An 18,085-nucleotide genomic window follows, 5' to 3' on the forward strand; every position below is an offset into this window, starting at 1 on the left:
GGCCGGGCGCGGTGGCTCAAGCCTGCAATCCCAGCACTTTGGGAGGCCGAGACGGGCGGATCACGAGGTCAGGAGATCGAGACCATCCTGGCTAACACGGTGAAAACCCGTCTCTACTAAAAAATACAAAAGCTAGCCGGGCGAGGTGGCGGGCGCCTGTAGTCCCAACTACTTGGGAGGCTGAGGCAGGAGAATGGCGTAAACCTGGGAGGCGGAGCTTGCAGTGAGCTGAGATCCAGCCACTGCACTCCAGCTCGGGCGACAGAGGAAGACTCTGTCTCAAAAAAAAAAAAACAAAAACAACAACAACAACAAAAAAACATGTAATCAGCCGGGCGCGGTGGCTCACGCCTGTAATCCCAGCACTTTGGGAGGCGGAGGCGGGCGGATCACGAGGTCAGGAGATCGAGACCACGGTGAAACCCCGTCTCTACTGAAAATACAAAAAAATTAGTTGGGTGCGGTGGTGGGTGCCTGTAGTCCCAGCTACTCAGGAGGCTGAGGAAGGAGAATGGCATGAACCCAGGAGGCGGAGCTTGCAGTGAGCCGAGATGGTGCCACTGCACTCCAGCCTGGGCAACAGAGCGAGACTCCGTCTCAAAAAAAAAAAAAAAAACAAACAAACATGTAATCAGGCCGGGTGTGGTGGCTCACCCCTATAATCCCAGCACTTTGGGAGGCTGAGGCGGGCAGATTACTTGAGGTCAGGGGTTCGAGACCAGCCTGGCCAACATGGCAAAACCCCAACACGGTGAAACCCTGACTCTACTGAAAATACAAAAATTAGCCGGGTGGGGTGGCGGGCGCCTGTAATCCCAACTACTCGGGAGGCTGAGGCAGGAGAATTGCTTGGACCCGGGAGGTGGAGGCTGCAGCAAGCTGAGATCATGCCACTGCACTCCAACCTGGGCAACAAGAGCGAAACTCCGTCTCAACAAATAAATAAATAAATATATATATATATATAAAAGCAATACTGTCATGAACACTCTTGTGTATGTACCTTCTAGTGCTTTTCCAAGTATGTATATTTAAGATAAATTCCTGTTTTTGCCAGTTCAACGGGTATGTAAATTTAAATTTTGATAGATTTTATCAAACTGCCTTTGTAAACATGGCTGTATCAACCTAGACTCCTATTAAAATCATGTGTTCTTTTTTTTTTTTTTGAGAAGGAGTCTCGCTCTGTCACCCAGGCTGGAGTGCACTGGATGGATCTCAGCTCACTGCAAGCTCCGCCTCCCGGGTTTACGCCATTCTACTGCCTCAGCCTCCCAGGTAGCTGGGACTACAGGCGCCCACCACTGCACCTGGCTAATTTTTTGTATTTTTTAGTAGAGAGGGGGTTTCACCGTATTAGCCAGGATGGTCTCGATCTCCTGACCTCGTGATCCGACCGTCTCGGCCTCCCAAAGTGCTGGGATTACAGGCTTGAGCCACCGCGCCCGGCCATGTGTTCTTGTTTCTTCACATCCTTGCTAGCTCTGGATATAACCTGTGAAACCTTAAAAAAAGGCTTCTCCTATCCCATTTCAGACTACTTTAATCAGAATCTCCTAGGGTTAAGAACTAGGCATCAGTGTTTATTTATTTATTTAAATTAAATTTTTTGGTAGAGATGGGGGTCTTGCTATGTTGCCCAGGCTGGTCTCAAACTCCTGAGCTCAATCCACCCGCCTTGGCCTCCCAAAGTGCTGGGATTATAGGCATGAGCTAATGTGCCCAGCCCATTTTTTGTTTTGAGACAGTGTCTTCCTCTCTCACCCAGGCTGGAATGCAGTGGTGGCATCACTTGACCTGGGCTCAAGTGATCCTCCTGCTCAGTCTGCTGAGTAGCTGAGACTATAGGCATGCACCACCACACCTGGCTGATTTTAATTTTTTTGGCAGAGACAGGGTTTTCCTATGTTGCCCAGGCTGGTCTCAACCTCCTGGGCTCAAGCAATCCCCCTGCCTCAGCCTCCCAAAGTGCTAGGATTATAGGTTATAGGTGTGAGCCACCATGCCAGGCTTGCATCAGTGTTTATTTTTAGTTTTAATTTTTGTAGAGATGCAGTCTTCCTCTGTCACTCAGGCTGCAATGCTGGAGTGCAGTGGTGCGATCTTGGCTCACTGTAACCTCTGCCTCCTGAGTTCAAGGAATTCTCCTCCCTCAGCCTCTCAAGTAGCTGTGAGTACAGGCACACACCGCCATGCCCGGCTAATTTCTTTTGTATTTTAGCAGAGACAGGGTTTCCCCATGTTGCCCAGGCTGGTCATGAACTCCTGATCTCAGGCAATCCTCTTGCCTCGGCCTCCCAAAGTGCTAGGATTACAGGCGTGAGCCACCGCACCCGGCCACATCAGTGTTTTTTCAAAAGCTCATCAGGGTGAAAAGGATATGTAGCCCAGTCTTGTGAATCTTCTCATTCACTGATTCAACAAATACTGCACTACCAACCACATAATTAGTACAAAGCCAGGCAACAAATAGTTGAATTCTTAATAAAAAAATAAAATAAGGCCGGGCGCGGTGGCTCAAGCCTGTAATCCACAGGCACTTTGGGAGCCTGGACGGGCCGGATCACGAGGTCGGAATTGAGACCATCCTGGCTAACACGGTGAAACCCTGTCTCTACTAAAAAATACAAAAAGCTTAGCCGGAGCGAGGTGGCGGGCGTCTGTAGTCACCCCAGCTACTCGGGAGGCTGAGGGCAGGAGAATGGCGTAAACGCTGGGAGGCGAGCTTGCAGTGAGCTTGAGAATCCAGTCTACTGCACTCCAGCCCGGGCGACAGAGCGAGGACTCCGTCTCAAAAAATAAATAAATAAATAAAAAATAATAAATAAATAAATAAAATAAAATAAAACATGCTTCAATTTTCCTCCAGAGAATGAGAGGCAGGGGACAATAAAAACCAATCTATATCACCTAACCTAGTGGGCACTAACAGGCTGATCTCATTTGCTTTGAGGACAAGGTTGCTTCTCACCCCTTCCGCATCTCTTTTCCTTCTTAGTGAGCCCTTAAAGAGATGCAGCAGAGTTGGGAGATGGCTCAGGGAAGACAGCAGAGTGGAAAGGTCAAGCTGAAAGGTAAAGGGAGGGGATAGAAGTAGATTACCTGTCGACCATCTTCTTAAGTCCCATCGCCCTTTGAAAACTCTGCAAGAAAAGGTAGTTCTGTTCATCTGCCTTGGTCTCCAGAACCTCACCCCTAGAACCCTAATCTAATGAGAGACATAGACCTTTTTTTTTTTTTTTGAGACAAGAGTTTTGCTCTTGTTGCCTAGGCCAGAGTGCAGTGGCGTGAACTCGGCTTACCACAATCTCCACCTCCCGGGTTCAAGTGATTCTCCTGCCTCAGCCTCTGAGTAGCTGAGATTACAGGCATGCACTGCCACGCCTGGCTAACTTTGTATTTTTAGTAGAGACAGGGTTTCTCCATGTTGGTCAGACTGGTCTCGAACTCCTGACCTCAGGTGATTTGCCTGCCTCAGCCTCCCAAAGTGCTGGGATTACATACATGAGTCACAGCACCCAGCCACATAGACATTTTTGAGAAAGCAATTTCCTAGGGGGAAACAGGGAGAGGAAAGCTCTACTTTCAGAAATGGATCAAAGAAAACATGCAGGGGTTGGATGGAACACATATTTGAATACCTACTATGTTCTAGACATAGCCTCCCACTCCTGTTACTAACTACATTGTACCCTTGTTACATCAAAAGCCTTTCCCAGTAAAAGATGCACTTAGAGTAAATTGATCTGGAAACCTCATCAAACTTCAGCCCAGCCCCTCCTTCCAACTCTGCATACCTCTTCTACTTTTGTCATCTTTTCCACAGACATGTCTATAGATTTGCTTGATACACCCTAAGGAGACTGACAGGCTCCTCTTTCCGTTTAGTTCAGTAACCAAGGTTTCAGTAGTCATAGTAACATTTACGCCTCCAACAATAACCCTGGGCCTAGGAGTTGATTGGCCACCTGGCCTGTTGCCCCAGAGACCTTGAGAATCCTTGTTCTGCATCCTTCTGTTGATGACACAGGCAATTCTATGAGCAAGGGTCACAGTCCTGATTTTAGGATTTCTTGTGCTAGGTCCCAGAGTATCTGTATGGTCCTAGGTCCAGGGTATGCACACAGTCCCACCAATTCTCTGGAGGCAAATCCTCATGCCTTATACCCTGTTAGAAATGTGCAGATAACATTATCAAATGCCTATTTTATTAAAAGACAACTATAAAGGACTGATTCATATGTTTTATTTGATAATAGTTCATTTTATTAAATAATTTATAAAGTCAGACCAGTGCATTGGCTTGTTAGGGGAAATCATTCCTTCCTACTGTCATATAGCCTGGCAGATTATGTCAGGTGCCAAAACATTCCCTTTTATTCAATTTATTCATGAGAGTGTGGAATTAAAGTAGATCCTTGCATGTCAGGAAAGCTGCAACACATCTGGTTTAAGTGGAGCACAAGGGTAAGTTATTCCACATTCACCAACTTCCCCACTTGACCTCCCACCAGTTCCTGTCTTTTTCCATCAATCAACTCTAAGACACCCTAAACCCAAACAGTTCCCATTCAACTGTGCACAAAGGTAAAGATATGGAAGACATTTCTCTCCAACTCTCACCTTTGGAATTAAATAAACCTGGAACAGGGAAGGTGAACTATGGCTGAAACCAAGTGAAGATTTTTAAGAAGCTTTGACAGAAACATTAAGAATAACACCTGAATGCAAACCCAGAAAAAAGTGCTACTGGGGGAAAATAGTCTTAGCCAATGTTCTAAAAATGCCCATAAGAAAAGGTTGGGGAATTACCCTTTAGACACAAGCTCTAAGAACTCTGGATACAACGGGAACTTTGATGGATACAGTCTGGGCCTACTGAGTCAGATGTCCCCAGGGCAGCCCGGCAAGCAGCCTGTCTTGCACACTGCAACTGACTGGCTTCATCTACGGCAAGAGTCCTTCAGCTCCATCACAGAGTACTCTCCAATGTGTTATAGTTATCCTTAAAGCTCTTCAATTCAAGGAAGTGCTTGGCACGTTTACTCTTCTGACTGGAGGGGAGGTATGTCACCTGGATGGTTGTTGGGGAGACCTCAGGGGACTGAGTTAGGTCTTTGGCTGCTGACTGGTGGTGTCGCTGAGAGCTCCCAATTCGTGCTTTAACCCTGAAAAACAGAGAGGGGAGGTCACTCACAGAATGAGGACTAATCAAATAAATCAGGGCTTATCCCAGGCTATAAATGCAGCAATAGCCACAAATAGTTAATTGTGTCCTATCTGTCCTATTTAGTAAACTAGTTACTAAAACCCCATCTAGTAGCTTAGAAGTAGCAGAGAGGCTGAGCACGGTGGCTCATGCCTGTAATCCCAGCACTTTGGGAGGCCCAGACAGGTGGATTGCTTGAGGTCAGGAGCTCGAGACCAGCCTAGCCAACATGGTGAAACCCCATCTCTACTAAAAATACAAAAATTAGCTGGGCGTGGTGGTGGGTGCCTGTAATCCCAGCTACTTGGGAGGCTGAGGCAAGAGAATCACTTGAACCCAGGACACGGAGGTTGCAAGCCGAGATTCTGCCACTGCACTCCAGCCTGGGTGACAGAGCAAGACTCCATCTCAAAAAAAAAAAAAAAAAAAAGAAGTAGCAGAGAGGCTGGGCATGGTCACTTATACCTGTAATCCCAGCACTTTGCGAGGCAGAGGCCAGAGACCGCTTGAGCCCAGGAGTGTTTGAGACCAGTCTGGGAAACAAAGTGAGTGAGACTCTATCTCTACAAAAAATTAGCCGGGTATGGTTGCAATCACCTGTAGTCCTGGTTCCTCAGGAGGCTGAGGCAGGAGGATCGCTTGAGCCCAGAATTCGAGGCTGCAGTGAGCCATGACTGTGCCACTGCACTCCAGCCTGGGCGACAGAGACCCTGTCTCTCTCTCTCTCACACACACCCTAAAAAAGTAGCAGCACTCCAGCCTGGGTGACGGAATAAAAGCCCTGTTTGGGTGCCCTGACACACACCTACTCACACCAAAAACAACTAGCACCAGAGAAACCAACTTCCCAGAGTTCTTCCCTCTGGCTCAAGGTTTTTCTTGAGAGACAGGTATGCCCTATACAGGTTATCACCTTGTTTTGCAGATTAGGAAACTAAGGGTCCAATAATTAGCTTGCATGAGGTCACAAAGCTAGTAAGTGACAGAACTGGGATTCGAACCTAAGGTTGTCAGATTTCAAAACCTATACTCTTCACTATACCCATTAAGCATTCCTAGAAACTACCAATCAAACATAATTTTTTGTTTTTGAGATGGAGTCTTGCTCTGTTGCCCAGGCTGGAGTGCAGCGGCGTGATCTCAGCTCACTGCAACCTCTGCCTCCTAGGTTGAAGCAACCTGTCTAAGCCTCCCGAGTAGCTGGGAATTACAGGCGCACACCACAATGCCCAGCCAATTTTTCTATTTTTAGTAGAGACGGGGTTTCACCATGTTGGCCAGGCTGGTCTTGAACTCCTGACCTCAGGTGATCCACCTGCCTCAGCTTCCCAAAGTGCTGGGATTATAGCTGTGAGCCACCACGCCTGGCCTTCAAAAATAATTTTAAAAAGATTGTGGTAAAATACATGTAACAAAATTTACCATCTTAAGCATTTTTAAATGTACAGTTCAGTAGTGTTAAGTATATTCACAGTGTTGTGCAACCAACCTCCAGAACATTTTCATCTTGCAAAACTGAAACTATACCCACTAAACAACTCCCTATTTTTCCCACTCTCCAGCCCCTGCAACCATCATTCTACTTTCTGTCTCTGAGTATGACTACCTAGGTATCTTATATACTGGCATCATCCAGTATTTATCTTTTTTTTTTTTTTTGAGACAGAGTCTCGCTCTATCGCCCAGGCTGGAGTGCAGTGGCCGGATCTCAGCTCACTGCAAGCTCCACCTCCCGGGTTCCCGCCATTCTCCTGCCTCAGCCTCCCGAGTAGCTTGGACTACAGGCACCCACCACCTTGCCCGGCTAGTTTTTTGTACTGTTGGTAGAGACGGGGTTTCACCGTGTTAGCCAGGATGGTCTCGATCTCCTGACCTCGTGATCCGCCCGTCTCGGCCTCCCAAAGTGCTGGGATTACAGGCTTGAGCCACCGCGCCCGGCCCTTATCTTTCAAAGAGAGTGAATTTTAAACAGACTTCTGCTGACTTCTAGACCAAATGCCCTTTTCCGGTCTCTCTACATGTTCATTTTCATTAGTGCTCTAAGCAGGTTTTTTTTTTTTTTTTAGACAGTGTCTCGCTCTGTTGCCCAGGTTACAGTGCAGTGGCATGATCTTGGATCACTGCAACCTCTGCCTCCCAGGTACAAGTGATACTCGCACCTCAGCTCCTGAGTGGCTGGGACTACAGGTGGACACCGCCACCACTCCCAGCTAATTTTTTTTTTTTTTTTTGAGACGAAGTCTCGCTCTGTCGCCTGGGCTGGAGTGCAATGGTGCGATTTTGGCTCACTGCAAGCTCCGCCTCCTGGGTTCACGCCATTCTCCTGTCTCAGCTTCCCGAGTAGCTGGGACTACAGGGCCCACCACCAAGCCCAGCTAATTTATTTTTATTTTTTATTTTTAGTAGAGACAGATTTTCACCGCATTAGCCAGGATGGTCTCGCTCTCCTGATTTCGTGATCTGTCCGCCTCGGCCTCTCCAAGTGTTGGGATTACAGGCGTGAGCCACCGCGCCTGGCCTAATTTTTGTATTTTTAGCAGAGATAGGGTTACGCCATGATGCCCAGGTTGGTCTCAAACTCCTGGGCTCAAATAATCCACCCATCCCAGCCTCCTAAAGTGTTGGGATTACAAGTATGAACCACTGCAGCTGGCCTTCTAAGCAGTTTTTACTAGGACCTTTCATCTTTTTTTTTTTTGAGACAGACTCTTGCTCTGTCACCCAGGCTGGAGTAGAGTGACACAATCTCGGCTCACTGCAACCTCTGCTTCCTGGGTTCTAGCAATTCTCCTGCCTCAGCCTCTGGAGTAGCTGGGATTACAGGCATGTGCCACCACGCCAGGCTAATTTTTGTATTTTTAGTAGAGATGAGGTTTTGCCATGTTGGCCAGGCTGGTCTCCAACTCCTGGCCTCAAGTGATCCACCCGCCTTGGCCTCCCAAAGTGCTGGGATGATAGACGTGAGCCACTGCTCCAGGCCTTGGACCTTTCTTCCTTTAAGACAAGGTGGCCCATTTTTAGGGACAGAGAGAAGACAGGAGACATACCCTTTATCTCTTGAGAAAGGGCAATATTCAACATAGCAGATTAATTCTTTTTATGGCTAGTAACTAACTTTTTATTAATTTTATTCTTTTTTGAGATGGAGTCTTGCTCTGTCACCAGGCTGGAGCGCAATGGTGCGATCTTGGCTCACTGCAACCTCCACCTCCCAGGTTAAAGCCATTCTCCTGCCTCAGCTTCCCGAGTGGCTAGCATTACAGGCGCACACTATCAAGCCCAGCTAATTTTTCTATTTTTGTAGAGATGGGGTTTCACCGTGTTGGTCAAGCTGGTCTTGAACTCCTGACCTCAGATAATCCACCTGCCTTGGCCTCCCAGTGTTGGGATTACAGGCGTAAGCCACTGCATCTGGCCTAAGTTTTTATTCTAGATTGACTTTCCTTTCTCACCAAGAACTTTGATTTTAACATTTGCATGAAAATATGAGACTATGTTTAGTATGTATTAAAAACATTCCTAAACAAAAGTCATGAATCCTCTCCTGTGACACAAATGCTCAACAGCTGACTCTATAATGATAGCCTTTGTTTCAGACAGGGTTACTAATGTTTTAAGTGGTAGTAAAAACAGATTTGTTTTTTTTGAGATAGCGTCTTGCTCTTGTCACCCTGGCTGGAATGCAATGGCACGATATCGGCTCATTGCAACTTCCGCCTCCTGGGTTCAAGCAATTCTCTTGCCCCAGCCTCCCGAGTAGCTGGTATTATAGGCGCCGGCCACCAGGCCCAGCTACTTTTTGTATTTTCAGTAAAGATGAGGTTTCACCATGTTGGCCAGGCTAGTCTTGAACTCCTGACCTCAAGATCCACCCTCCTCAGCCTCCCAATGGGCTGGGCGCCCGGCCAAAAAGAGATGTTATTTAATTCTTACTTTTATTGGGCCAAGACACAAAAAGGACACTGAGACTCCGTACAGAAGGAATCCGTGTGTATGCTGAAAAACTATTCCCTTTGCTAGGCTACACCAATTTTGACATTTTTTTGGGCTAAATAAAAGACAAGAAAATGCACACAGAAATAAAAACTTCTCTTACTAGCTTGTATAGTCCTATCTGCTTTCTTTTCTTCTTCTTTATTTTTTTTTGAGATAGAGTTTCACTTTTGTTGTCCAGGCTGGAGTATAATGACATGATCTTGGCTCACCGCAACCTCCACCTCCCGGGTTCAAGCGATTCTCCTGCCTCAGCCTCCTGAGTAGCTGGGATTACAGGCACGCACCACCACACCCGGCCACATCTGCTTCCTAATGTGAGAGACTGATCTAATAGTCTAGAACTTGACAACTCTTATGGTATCATGGATTTTGTTCATATTCCTTTATGAAGGTAATTGCATTGTGGTAACAGTCCAACAATACTGTACCAGCTCCCTTTGACACCTTCCCCTCCAAACTCACACAGTGGCCAGCTCACTCAGGGCCTCTTGATAGCGTAGGTACTCATTTTGGCCAAATACCTTAGGAAAGAGAAAGGAAGAGTGAGGATCTCTCAGCCTGAGGGATCTCTTTAGTGCCTTGAAGAAAAAACTGGCTTACCCCTGTCCCATAGCGGGCTGTCTCATAGCCATCCAATAGGGTATCAATGAGGGCTTTGCGTACACCCTTGAAAGGTGTACTAGTGTTTCGCAGATCTAGCAGGTAGGAGCGGAAATTCTTGCCCATTAAGGAACGGGGATGTCGGCCTTCAGAATGAAATGGGATTTCTGTGGAGAAAACAGCACAATGATATACTTTCATTCATTCTTTTTTTTTTTTTTTTTTTTTTTTTTTGAGATGGAGTCTTGCTCTGTCACCAAGGCTGGAATGCAGTGGCGGTGATTTTGGCTCACTGCAACCTCCACCTCCTAGGTTTGAGCAATTCTCTACTCTCAGCCTCCTGATTAGCTGGGATTGGAGATGTGCACCGCCATGCCAGGCTTATTTTTGTATTTTTAGTAGAGACAAAAATAGAAAAGACTTTCACCTTGTTGGTTAGGTTGGTCTTGAACTTCTGGCCTCATGTGATCTGTCTGCCTCACCCTCCCAAACTGCTAGGATTACAGGCATGAGCCACCACACCTGCCCCATTCTTTAGTCTTTCTAGTTAATTCCCCAAACTTAGAAATAGGTCTAATGAGGCTGCGCACAGTGGCTCACACCTGTAATTCCAGCACTTTGGAAAGCTGGGGCAGGCAGATCACCTGAGGTCAGGAGTTTGACAGCAGCCTGGCCAACATGGTGAAACCCTGTCTCTACTGAAAATATAAAAATTAACCGGGCATGGTGGTAGGTACCTGTAATCCCAGCTACTCGGGAGGCTGAGGAAGGAGAACCATGTGAACCTAGGAGGTGGAGGTTGTGGTGAGCCAAGATCGTGCTACTGCACTCCAACCTGGGCAACAGATCAAGACTCTGTCTACAAAAATAAAAAGAAATAGGCCTAATGAAATGAGCGAGTTGAGTTAGAGGGAGATTCTGATTAATGAGACCAAAGGTACAAAGCTATGCCTGAGGGGTCATTTGATGGTAACACCACAGCCGTAACCTACATCAATGACACATGATAGTGTCATCACATATTTTGCCATCCTGCTTACCCATCCTTCCTAGGTTTAAGATATAAACTGTTTTCATAGAGATACAGCATATATGACAAGTGTTGACATAATGGAAGAAATTCAAGAACCATCTATCTTGGGCTTAGTGAAAAAGCAGGTGCCACCTGTCCTTTGTGGAAAAACAAGCAAATTACCATCATCTACTTCATGAAACTAAAGGTCTCAAGAGAAGAACTTTAAAAAACAAAACACCCAGACTCCTTGGAGAATAACCTGCTTATATCATTTCCTTCAGCAAAATCTCTAACCCAGTACTTTCAAAACTCTAGAATTTCCTACTAGCCAGGGTGTGCAGAAAAGACAAATCCTAACATATAAAGTGGGTTCATTACTCTGTTCCCTAGGTGGGCTTTCAGGATCCTAGAATGGACCCTGTCAGGTATCCCTTACCAGAGGTACGAATGGCATCCAGAGCTTTCATCCTATACAGATAGTTGTAGCAACCTGTTGAGGAAAAGACTGGTGTTAGGCATAAACCTAAAAAGATTCCCCAGGCCAGGCGTGGTGGCTCACACCTGTAATTCCAGCACTTTGGGAGGCTGAGGCGGGCGGATCATCTGAGGTCAGGAGTTCGAGACCAGCCTGACCAACATGGAGAAACCTTGTCTCTATTAAAAACACAAAATTAGCCAGGTGTGGTGGGCACACCTGTAATCCCAGCTACTCAGGAGGCTGAGGCAGAAGAGTTGCTTGAACTGGGGGGGGGTGGAGGTTGCAGTGAGCCGAGATCGCACCATTGCACTCCAGTCTGGGCAACAAGAGCAAAACTCCGTCTCAAAAAAGGAAAAAAATAAATAAATAAGTAAGAAAATTCCCCAAACTCCAGCAAGCTAATAAATGGGCTCTGCATCTAGCATATATCCAGTAACAGGAATAACTAAGGCTTTGTGAGCAGCTTTTGACAACTCTGAGAGAAAAGGAATTCTGGACTTGTGGGACTCCTCACTGAAGCCTTTCAAGAGCTTGCCACATACTTTGATTTCCCTGCGTTTCCAGTTGTAGTAGTCTAGCATCATCATCTGCAAGGAGTTGGGGCTCATACTTGATATCCTGAACCCTGGAGAGTCGAATATCAATCTCTTCTTTCAAGTCCTGTTCACATAAAGAAAAGAATACACAATCATTTACCCTGCACTCTGCTTTCCACCAATCTGAAAATGGGACAGAGTTAACGAACCACTAGGACAACAGAAATAGAGAAGATGCTCATGTAGTTAATAAAATTATCAGATAAGAGATAAGAATTTAAGAAAGAATGTGATTGGGTTTTCCAATAACCTCTCCAAGCTGCACCTCTAAGCTAGAACTTTTAACTTGCCAGAAATCCTTCAAGTTATACAGCATCAACATTATTTCTAATTTTTTTTTTTTTTACCCGGGCTGGAGTGCAGTGGCCCAATCACAGTTCACTGCAACCTCCGCCTCCCAGGTTCAAGCTATTCTACCTCAGCCTCCAGAGTAGCTGGGATTACAGGCGCGTACCATCATGTCTGGCTAATTTTTGTATACTTAGTAGAGATGGGGTTTCACCATGTTGGCCAGGCTGGTCTCAAACTCTTGACCTCAAGTGATCCGCCTGCCTTGGCCTCCAAAAGTGCTGGGATTACAGGTGTGATTGACTGTGCCCAACCTCTCTTGCCTCAGCCTTCTGAGCAGCTAGGATTACAGGTATGCACCTACCTAGAGGCTACTAAAAAAAAAAAAAAAAAAAAAAAAACCCACATATTTAACTTTTAAAATAGCCAAGTCAAAGCCATGGTATAAAAATTTTAAAGATACTAAAAGGGGCCGGGCACGGTGGCTCACACCTGTAATCCCAGCATTTTGGGAGGCCAAGACGGGTGGATCACGACATCAGGAGATAGAGATCACCCTGGCTAATATGGTAAAACCCGGTCTCTATTAAAAATACAAAAAATTAGCCGGATGTGGTGGCAGGGGCCTGTAGTCCCAGCTGCTCGGGAGGCTGAGGCAGGAGAATGGTGTGAACCTGGAAGGCAGAGCTTGTGGTGAGCCGAAATCGCACTACTGCACTCCAGCCTGGGCGACAGAGCGAGACTCCGTCTCAAAAAAAAAAAAAAAAAAAAGGTGCTAAAGGTAGCACCTCTCAGTTACCCAGCAGCAATTACTATTTTCAGTTTCATATCAATCTCTCTTACCTAAGAGGGTTACCAGAGCCCCAGGAAATAAATTTTTTGTTGCAACTTTTTAGAAACTTCCATTGTGAAACATAAGACACACAAAATATAGATAACATATATGTACATTTTAAATAATTCTAAAAATCATAATGAACACCTATAACCAATATCCAGTTTATGCAACGGAACATTACCACTAACTTTGAAGTCTTGTGTGGCCATCCCTCAATGAATGCTCCCCAACCCAAACCTTGTCAATAGTCCTCATACACTTCTTCCCTGTTTTATCGTGTCACCCTAAAAAAGATGCTTAGCTTTGCCTGGTTTTGAGCTTGATACAAATGGAAAAATACTTTAAGAATCTCTCTGCAAATTGTTTAAAAACATTTTTTTTCTTTTGAGACAGGGTCACACTCTGTCACCCAGGCTGCAGTACAATGGCACAATCTCTGCTCACTGTAACTTCCGCCTCCCGAGTTCAGGTGATCCTCCTGCCTTAGCCTCCTGAGTAGCTGGGGTTACAGGCACACCCCACCATGCATGGCTATTATTTAAAAAAATTTTTTTTCTGAGACGGAGTCTTGCTCTATCACTCAGACTAGAGTGCAGTGGCATGGATCCTGGCTCACTGCAATCTCTGCCTGCCAGGTTCAAGCATTTCTCCTGCCTCAGCCTCCCGAGTAGCTGGGACTACAGGCGCATGCTACCATGCCCGGCTACTTTTTTGTATTTTTCGTAGAGATGGGGTCTCACTATGCTTGTCAGGCTGGTCTCAAACTCCTGACTTTGTGATCTGCCTGCCTCAGCCTCCCAAACTGTTGGGATTACAGGCGTGAGACACCGCACCCGGCCCATTTTTAAACTTCTTACAGTGACAGGGTTTCCCCATATTGCCTAGGCTGGTCTTGAATTCCTCAGCCAACATGATCAGCCTGCCTTGGCCTCCCAAAGTGTTAGGATTACAGGTGTAAGCCACCTCACCTGGCCTTATTTTTTTTTTTTTGAGACAAGTCTCACTCTGTCACCCAGGCTGGAGTGCAATGGTGTGATCTCTGCTCACTGCAATCTCCGCCTGGGATCAAGTCATTCCCCTGCCTCAGCCTCCGGAATAGCTGGGATTACAGGCACGCACCACCACGCCCAGCTTATTTTTTTGTATTTTTAGTAGAGTCGGGGTTTCACTGTGTTGGCCAGGCTGGTCTTGAACTCCTGACTTCAGGTAATCTACCTGCCTCAGCCTCCCAAAGTGCTGGGATTACAGGCGTGAGCCACCGCACCCAGCAAAATTTTAAAAATATATTTGAGGTTGAATTTACATATAATAAATGCATTCGTTTTATGTATATAAACTGATGAGTTTGACAAATGAACATACCCCCTTCACCACCATGTCAATCAAAATAAAGAATATTTTCATCACCTGGAAATCTCCCTTCTCCTAGCCCAGGCAACATGTACTCTCTTTTACAGTTCTGCCTGTTCTAGAATTTCATATAAATGGGGTGGAAGCATATGGTACATACTCTTTTGTGAATGGCATTTCGACTTTTCTCACTCAGCATGGTTTTTTCGCCTGTTTGTTTTTGGTGAGACGGAGTCTTGCTCTGTCGCCCAGGCAGGAGTGCAGTGCTTTGATCTCAGCTCACTGCAATCTCTGCCACCTGGGTTCAAGGGATTCTCCTGCCTCAGCCTCCTGAGTAGTTGGCATTTTTTAAATTGTATTTTTAGTAGAGATGGGGTTTCACCATGTTGACTGGTCTGGTCTCGAACTCCTGACCTCAAGTGTTATCTGCCCAACTTAGCCTCCCTTAGTGCTGGGATTACAGGCATGAGCTACCACACCCGGCCCACTCAGCATGCAAAAACATTCATTCATGTTTGCAATTTTTTTCATTCAAAAGTGTTTTCAGCATTTGTCTTCATATATGTATCTTCAGTTTTTCATTTTTTACACTATTCCATATGAATATGCCACTATCTATTTTTTAGAAACAAAGTCTTGCTCTTGCCCATGCTGGAGTGCATCAGTGCAATCATAGCTCACTGCAGTCTGTAACTCCTGGGCTCACATGATCTTCTGGCCTCAGCCTTCCAAAGTGCTAGGACTACAGGTGTGAGCCACTGCACTCAGCTCATATAATCATTGAAAAGTGGACATTTGAATTGTTTCTCCTTCAAATATTATGAATAATGCCGCTATGAGTAATCTTTTACATGTTTCTTGGTACACAAGAGCAAAACTTAGTATCTCTATGGTAGGAGAGAAACTGCTGGACCATGGATTAGGTACATGTGCAATCTTACCAGACAATGACCAGTTATTTTCCAAAGTGGTTTTACTAATTTATACTTTCACTAGCAATGGTTGAGAATTTAGAAAAATTTTTTTAAGCAAAAGGAATACTGCTCTCAATTAGACCAAGGGACCCCTGAATAGCCAAAGTATTGATTGGTTCATGATGTGCTAGAAACTAACCCTATGTCTCTCTCATGAGGCAGTAAGGACTGTTAAGGTTTCAAGCCAGGACATTCTCCTAGAGCCTTTCCATGTAGTATTTCAGCAAGGAACAAAGGTTAATAGCACTGGTTAATGGAAGTTCAGTGCTCTAGGAGTTGAGGGAGTCATGAGCTCTAGCTCTACAACTAACCTGTTTTTCATTCAGCAACAAATTACTGAGTACCTGCTATGTGTAGGCTCTGGCACTAACCTGTTTTTCATTCAACAAGAAATTACTGAGTACCTACTATGTGTAGGTCCTGGCTTTATAGTCGTGAACAAAACTGGTGCCTGCATTCTTGAAGCTTATGGTCTAGCGGAAGAGAGAGGCATGTTTTAAACAAATGGACAAACATGAAAGAAAAATTATGGTAAATGCTATGAACTAAAAATCAAAGCAAAATGTGAAAATAAAGAGGGGGGAACCTACTTTAAAATAGGTAATAAGCATTTCTTTTTTGGAAGTAACATTTAAGCTAAGATTAAAAGAATGAATGAGCTAGTCAAATGAAGACCATTCCAAATCACAGGAGCAAAAAGAGTGGAAAATTCAGCCAGTAGAGCTGGGTCCCAGTGATCTGGGGAGAGCCACACAAAAGGAGGTTGGTAAGGGAAGCAGGTGTCTTTTACTCACAAACGAAAGACTAAAGAAGCAGAATGAGGGTGACAGCGGAGTATCAATAACTCTGATTCATATATGCTGGGTTTGAGATGCCTATTAGAAATCTAAGTCAAAATGTCAGGTAGTCAGTTCGCAATATATGCATGGAACTCAGGAAAGAGTTCTGGGATAGAGATAAAATTTCATCTGTAGCTAAAGCCAAGGAAAGGAAGACAATCACCTAAGGAGAAAGTACAGACAAAGATGAAAGACCACTGGGTTATTCACTTCCTACATGTCTTCTGGTACACTGCTTCCTTTTCTTGGGCTTGTTGGTAACATGAATGGTGGAACTATGTGATTTATGGAGCTCCTGTTAAGTCTAAAGTTATGTAGAGGTAGCCCTTCTCATTGCTCTTGGGTTAACCTTAATGATCTCAATCCCATCCTAATCAAACAAAAAACACTGGGTAGTTTAAGATGAGCTGGGAAATATTTTACTACAAAGAGTTGGGAACTCCGACCCAAGCCCTTCATTCTGCAGATACAATAACAGAAGTTCCTGCTTGCCACAGCACTGAGCAGGAGCCAAGTCCCAAAGTGCACAGTGCCTGCTCAACTTAGAACAAGGACAAGTGCACGCAAAGAAACATGAGAATTAAAATCATCACTAAAGGCAGAGGAAATCTCATTCTTGACCCTAAAAGATCTGGAGAAGTATGTTTAACTCGTGCCCTAAGGACCTACCTTGGGGGCATTGTGTCCCACAGGGACATGAGGTCCCCTTCGAGATTTCATTGCAAAGCGCATGATTTGCCTCTTCACAAAAATAAATAGCAGTACAAACACCTGTCCAAAAGATGTAAAATCCTTTAATAAAAGACAGTTGGGTTTTTTTTTTAAGCATGCCTTCATTCCAAATCCCCAGATTCTGGCTCTCAGGAATGTTTCAGGGTAAAACTTGGGGTAAAGCAAGACCGTTATGACAGGGGTGGATCTAAGAAGCCAGTAGCAGGGAGGCGTGGGGTCCGTGCTCTAGCGTTAGAGGGAGAGTCCTAGGCCAAAGAGGGCGGGTCGGCCCGAGTAGGTGACTTAAACTCCCACCTACTCCTGGAATAAGGAATCAAAGCCCAGATAGGCGCAGGTGAGTGGGTGGAGAATGTAGACGGGAAACAGCTCAAGAGGGTCTCTACTGGTTAAGATGCGACAGCAGGAATGGGGTGGGGGAATCTCCTCACCAGGCTCCCGTAGGCCATCACCAGCACGACATTCACCCCGGATAGCCAGTTACTGCCGGACGCCATGGCCTCCCTACCTCGCGCAGAATTGTTCGGGTTTACCCCGCTGTCCTGGCTGGTCAGCCCAGGCTTCGCCGCAGCGACGGCGCCTGGGTCCCCTGGAGCTCCCCGGCCATTTCCTTATGGGGGAAGACCAAGCCAGACCCGGCCTGAAAACATGGCGGACAGGCAGGGGGGCTGGTAAAGGAGAACGATGCCTTCCAGCTTCCCCCTGACACGTGACTCAGGCAGGCAATGGCACCCAGGAGCGTCGAGCGCTGAGACGAGGAACTACGACAGTAAGAGGAAGCGGCGGCCATCCGTGGGTCACGTGGTGCAGGCAGGGCCGCCGTGAAGGAGGCGGGGCGGACTCGCGGAGCCGGAAAGAGGTGTCTCGTGGCGAGGTGGCACGCGCACGCTTGCGTGCGCGCCCCTTTTAGCGTCACGCGCTGGGGGACGCAGGAAGGCAAGTGGGCGGGGAAAGGCGCGAGAGCGAGCGCGAGAGGGAAAAGGAGGGAGGGGGTGGGGAAGAGGGAATCTTATATCACGTGACAGGGGCGGCGCGGCCCGGGGTGTCAGTGTGGAGGAGACTGAGGTAAAGTTGGGAGCGCAGCGGCGTTGGCGGCGGCGGCGGCGGCAGCGGCAGCGCGGCGGGGCCGGGTATTGTCCGCGGCCCCTTTAAATCCGCGATCCCCTTTTACCC

At 46.3% G+C, this 18,085-nt stretch overlaps 3 protein-coding genes across 6 annotated transcripts in view; 1 reads left to right on the forward strand and 2 right to left on the reverse strand.

The window, feature by feature from the left end:
* CFAP141 (cilia and flagella associated protein 141) overlaps positions 1-3,945 on the reverse strand; it is a 9,330-nt gene extending 5,385 nt beyond the window's left edge. Inside the window, exons 1-2 of the mRNA XM_017855857.1 lie at positions 3,798-3,945; positions 3,103-3,143 (exon numbers count right to left, since the gene is read on the reverse strand). Of these exons, the coding sequence (XP_017711346.1) occupies positions 3,103-3,143; positions 3,798-3,830 (74 nt within the window). The 5' untranslated portion in view covers positions 3,831-3,945. The remainder of the gene's footprint in view (positions 1-3,102; positions 3,144-3,797) is intronic.
* Positions 3,946-4,230: 285 nt separating this feature from the next.
* Positions 4,231-17,794, reverse strand: LTAP1 (lipid transport auxiliary protein 1). 3 transcript variants are annotated; one of them, XM_017855877.1, is made up of 7 exons: positions 17,421-17,794; positions 16,853-16,954; positions 11,841-11,958; positions 11,257-11,310; positions 9,806-9,972; positions 9,668-9,726; positions 4,231-5,168 (listed from the first exon to the last, which is right to left on the reverse strand). In XM_017855877.1, exons 2-7 carry the CDS (start codon positions 16,913-16,915, stop codon positions 4,973-4,975), a joined length of 657 nt encoding a protein of 218 aa, XP_017711366.1. In that variant the 5' UTR covers positions 16,916-16,954; positions 17,421-17,794; the 3' UTR covers positions 4,231-4,972. The 3 variants fall into 3 exon arrangements, with proteins under 3 accessions (XP_017711366.1, XP_017711354.1, XP_017711361.1); XM_017855865.1 differs by having other exon boundaries at positions 17,344-17,794; XM_017855872.1 differs by lacking the exon at positions 16,853-16,954 and having other exon boundaries at positions 17,344-17,794.
* Positions 17,795-17,855: 61 nt separating this feature from the next.
* Positions 17,856-18,085, forward strand: part of LOC108517778 (ubiquitin-associated protein 2-like) — a 9,686-nt gene continuing 9,456 nt past the window's right edge. The window contains exon 1 of one of the 2 annotated variants that reach the window (XM_017855888.1): positions 17,856-18,042. The gene's annotated coding sequence lies outside the window, so the exon portion shown is untranslated. The remainder of the gene's footprint in view (positions 18,043-18,085) is intronic. The other variant, XM_017855897.1, reaches the window with a different exon arrangement.

This window comes from Rhinopithecus bieti, unplaced genomic scaffold, assembly GCF_001698545.2.
Source record: "Rhinopithecus bieti isolate Rb0 unplaced genomic scaffold, ASM169854v2 scaffold_3033, whole genome shotgun sequence".
NCBI lineage: Eukaryota > Metazoa > Chordata > Mammalia > Primates > Cercopithecidae > Rhinopithecus > Rhinopithecus bieti.

Excerpts from the sequence above, each read along its gene's own strand:
- LTAP1 (XM_017855865.1), bottom strand. The coding sequence starts at position 17,409 with ATGGCGTCCGGCAGTAACTGGCTATCCGGGGTGAATGTCGTGCTGGTG. Across the intron at positions 16,955-17,343 it reads TGATGGCCTACGGGAGCCTG|GTGTTTGTACTGCTATTTAT; the intron begins GTGAGGAGATTC and ends TCTTTTGGACAG. Across the intron at positions 5,169-9,667 it reads CTGAGTGAGCTGGCCACTGT|GGTTAAAGCACGAATTGGGA; the intron begins GTGAGTTTGGAG and ends TCTGTTTTTCAG.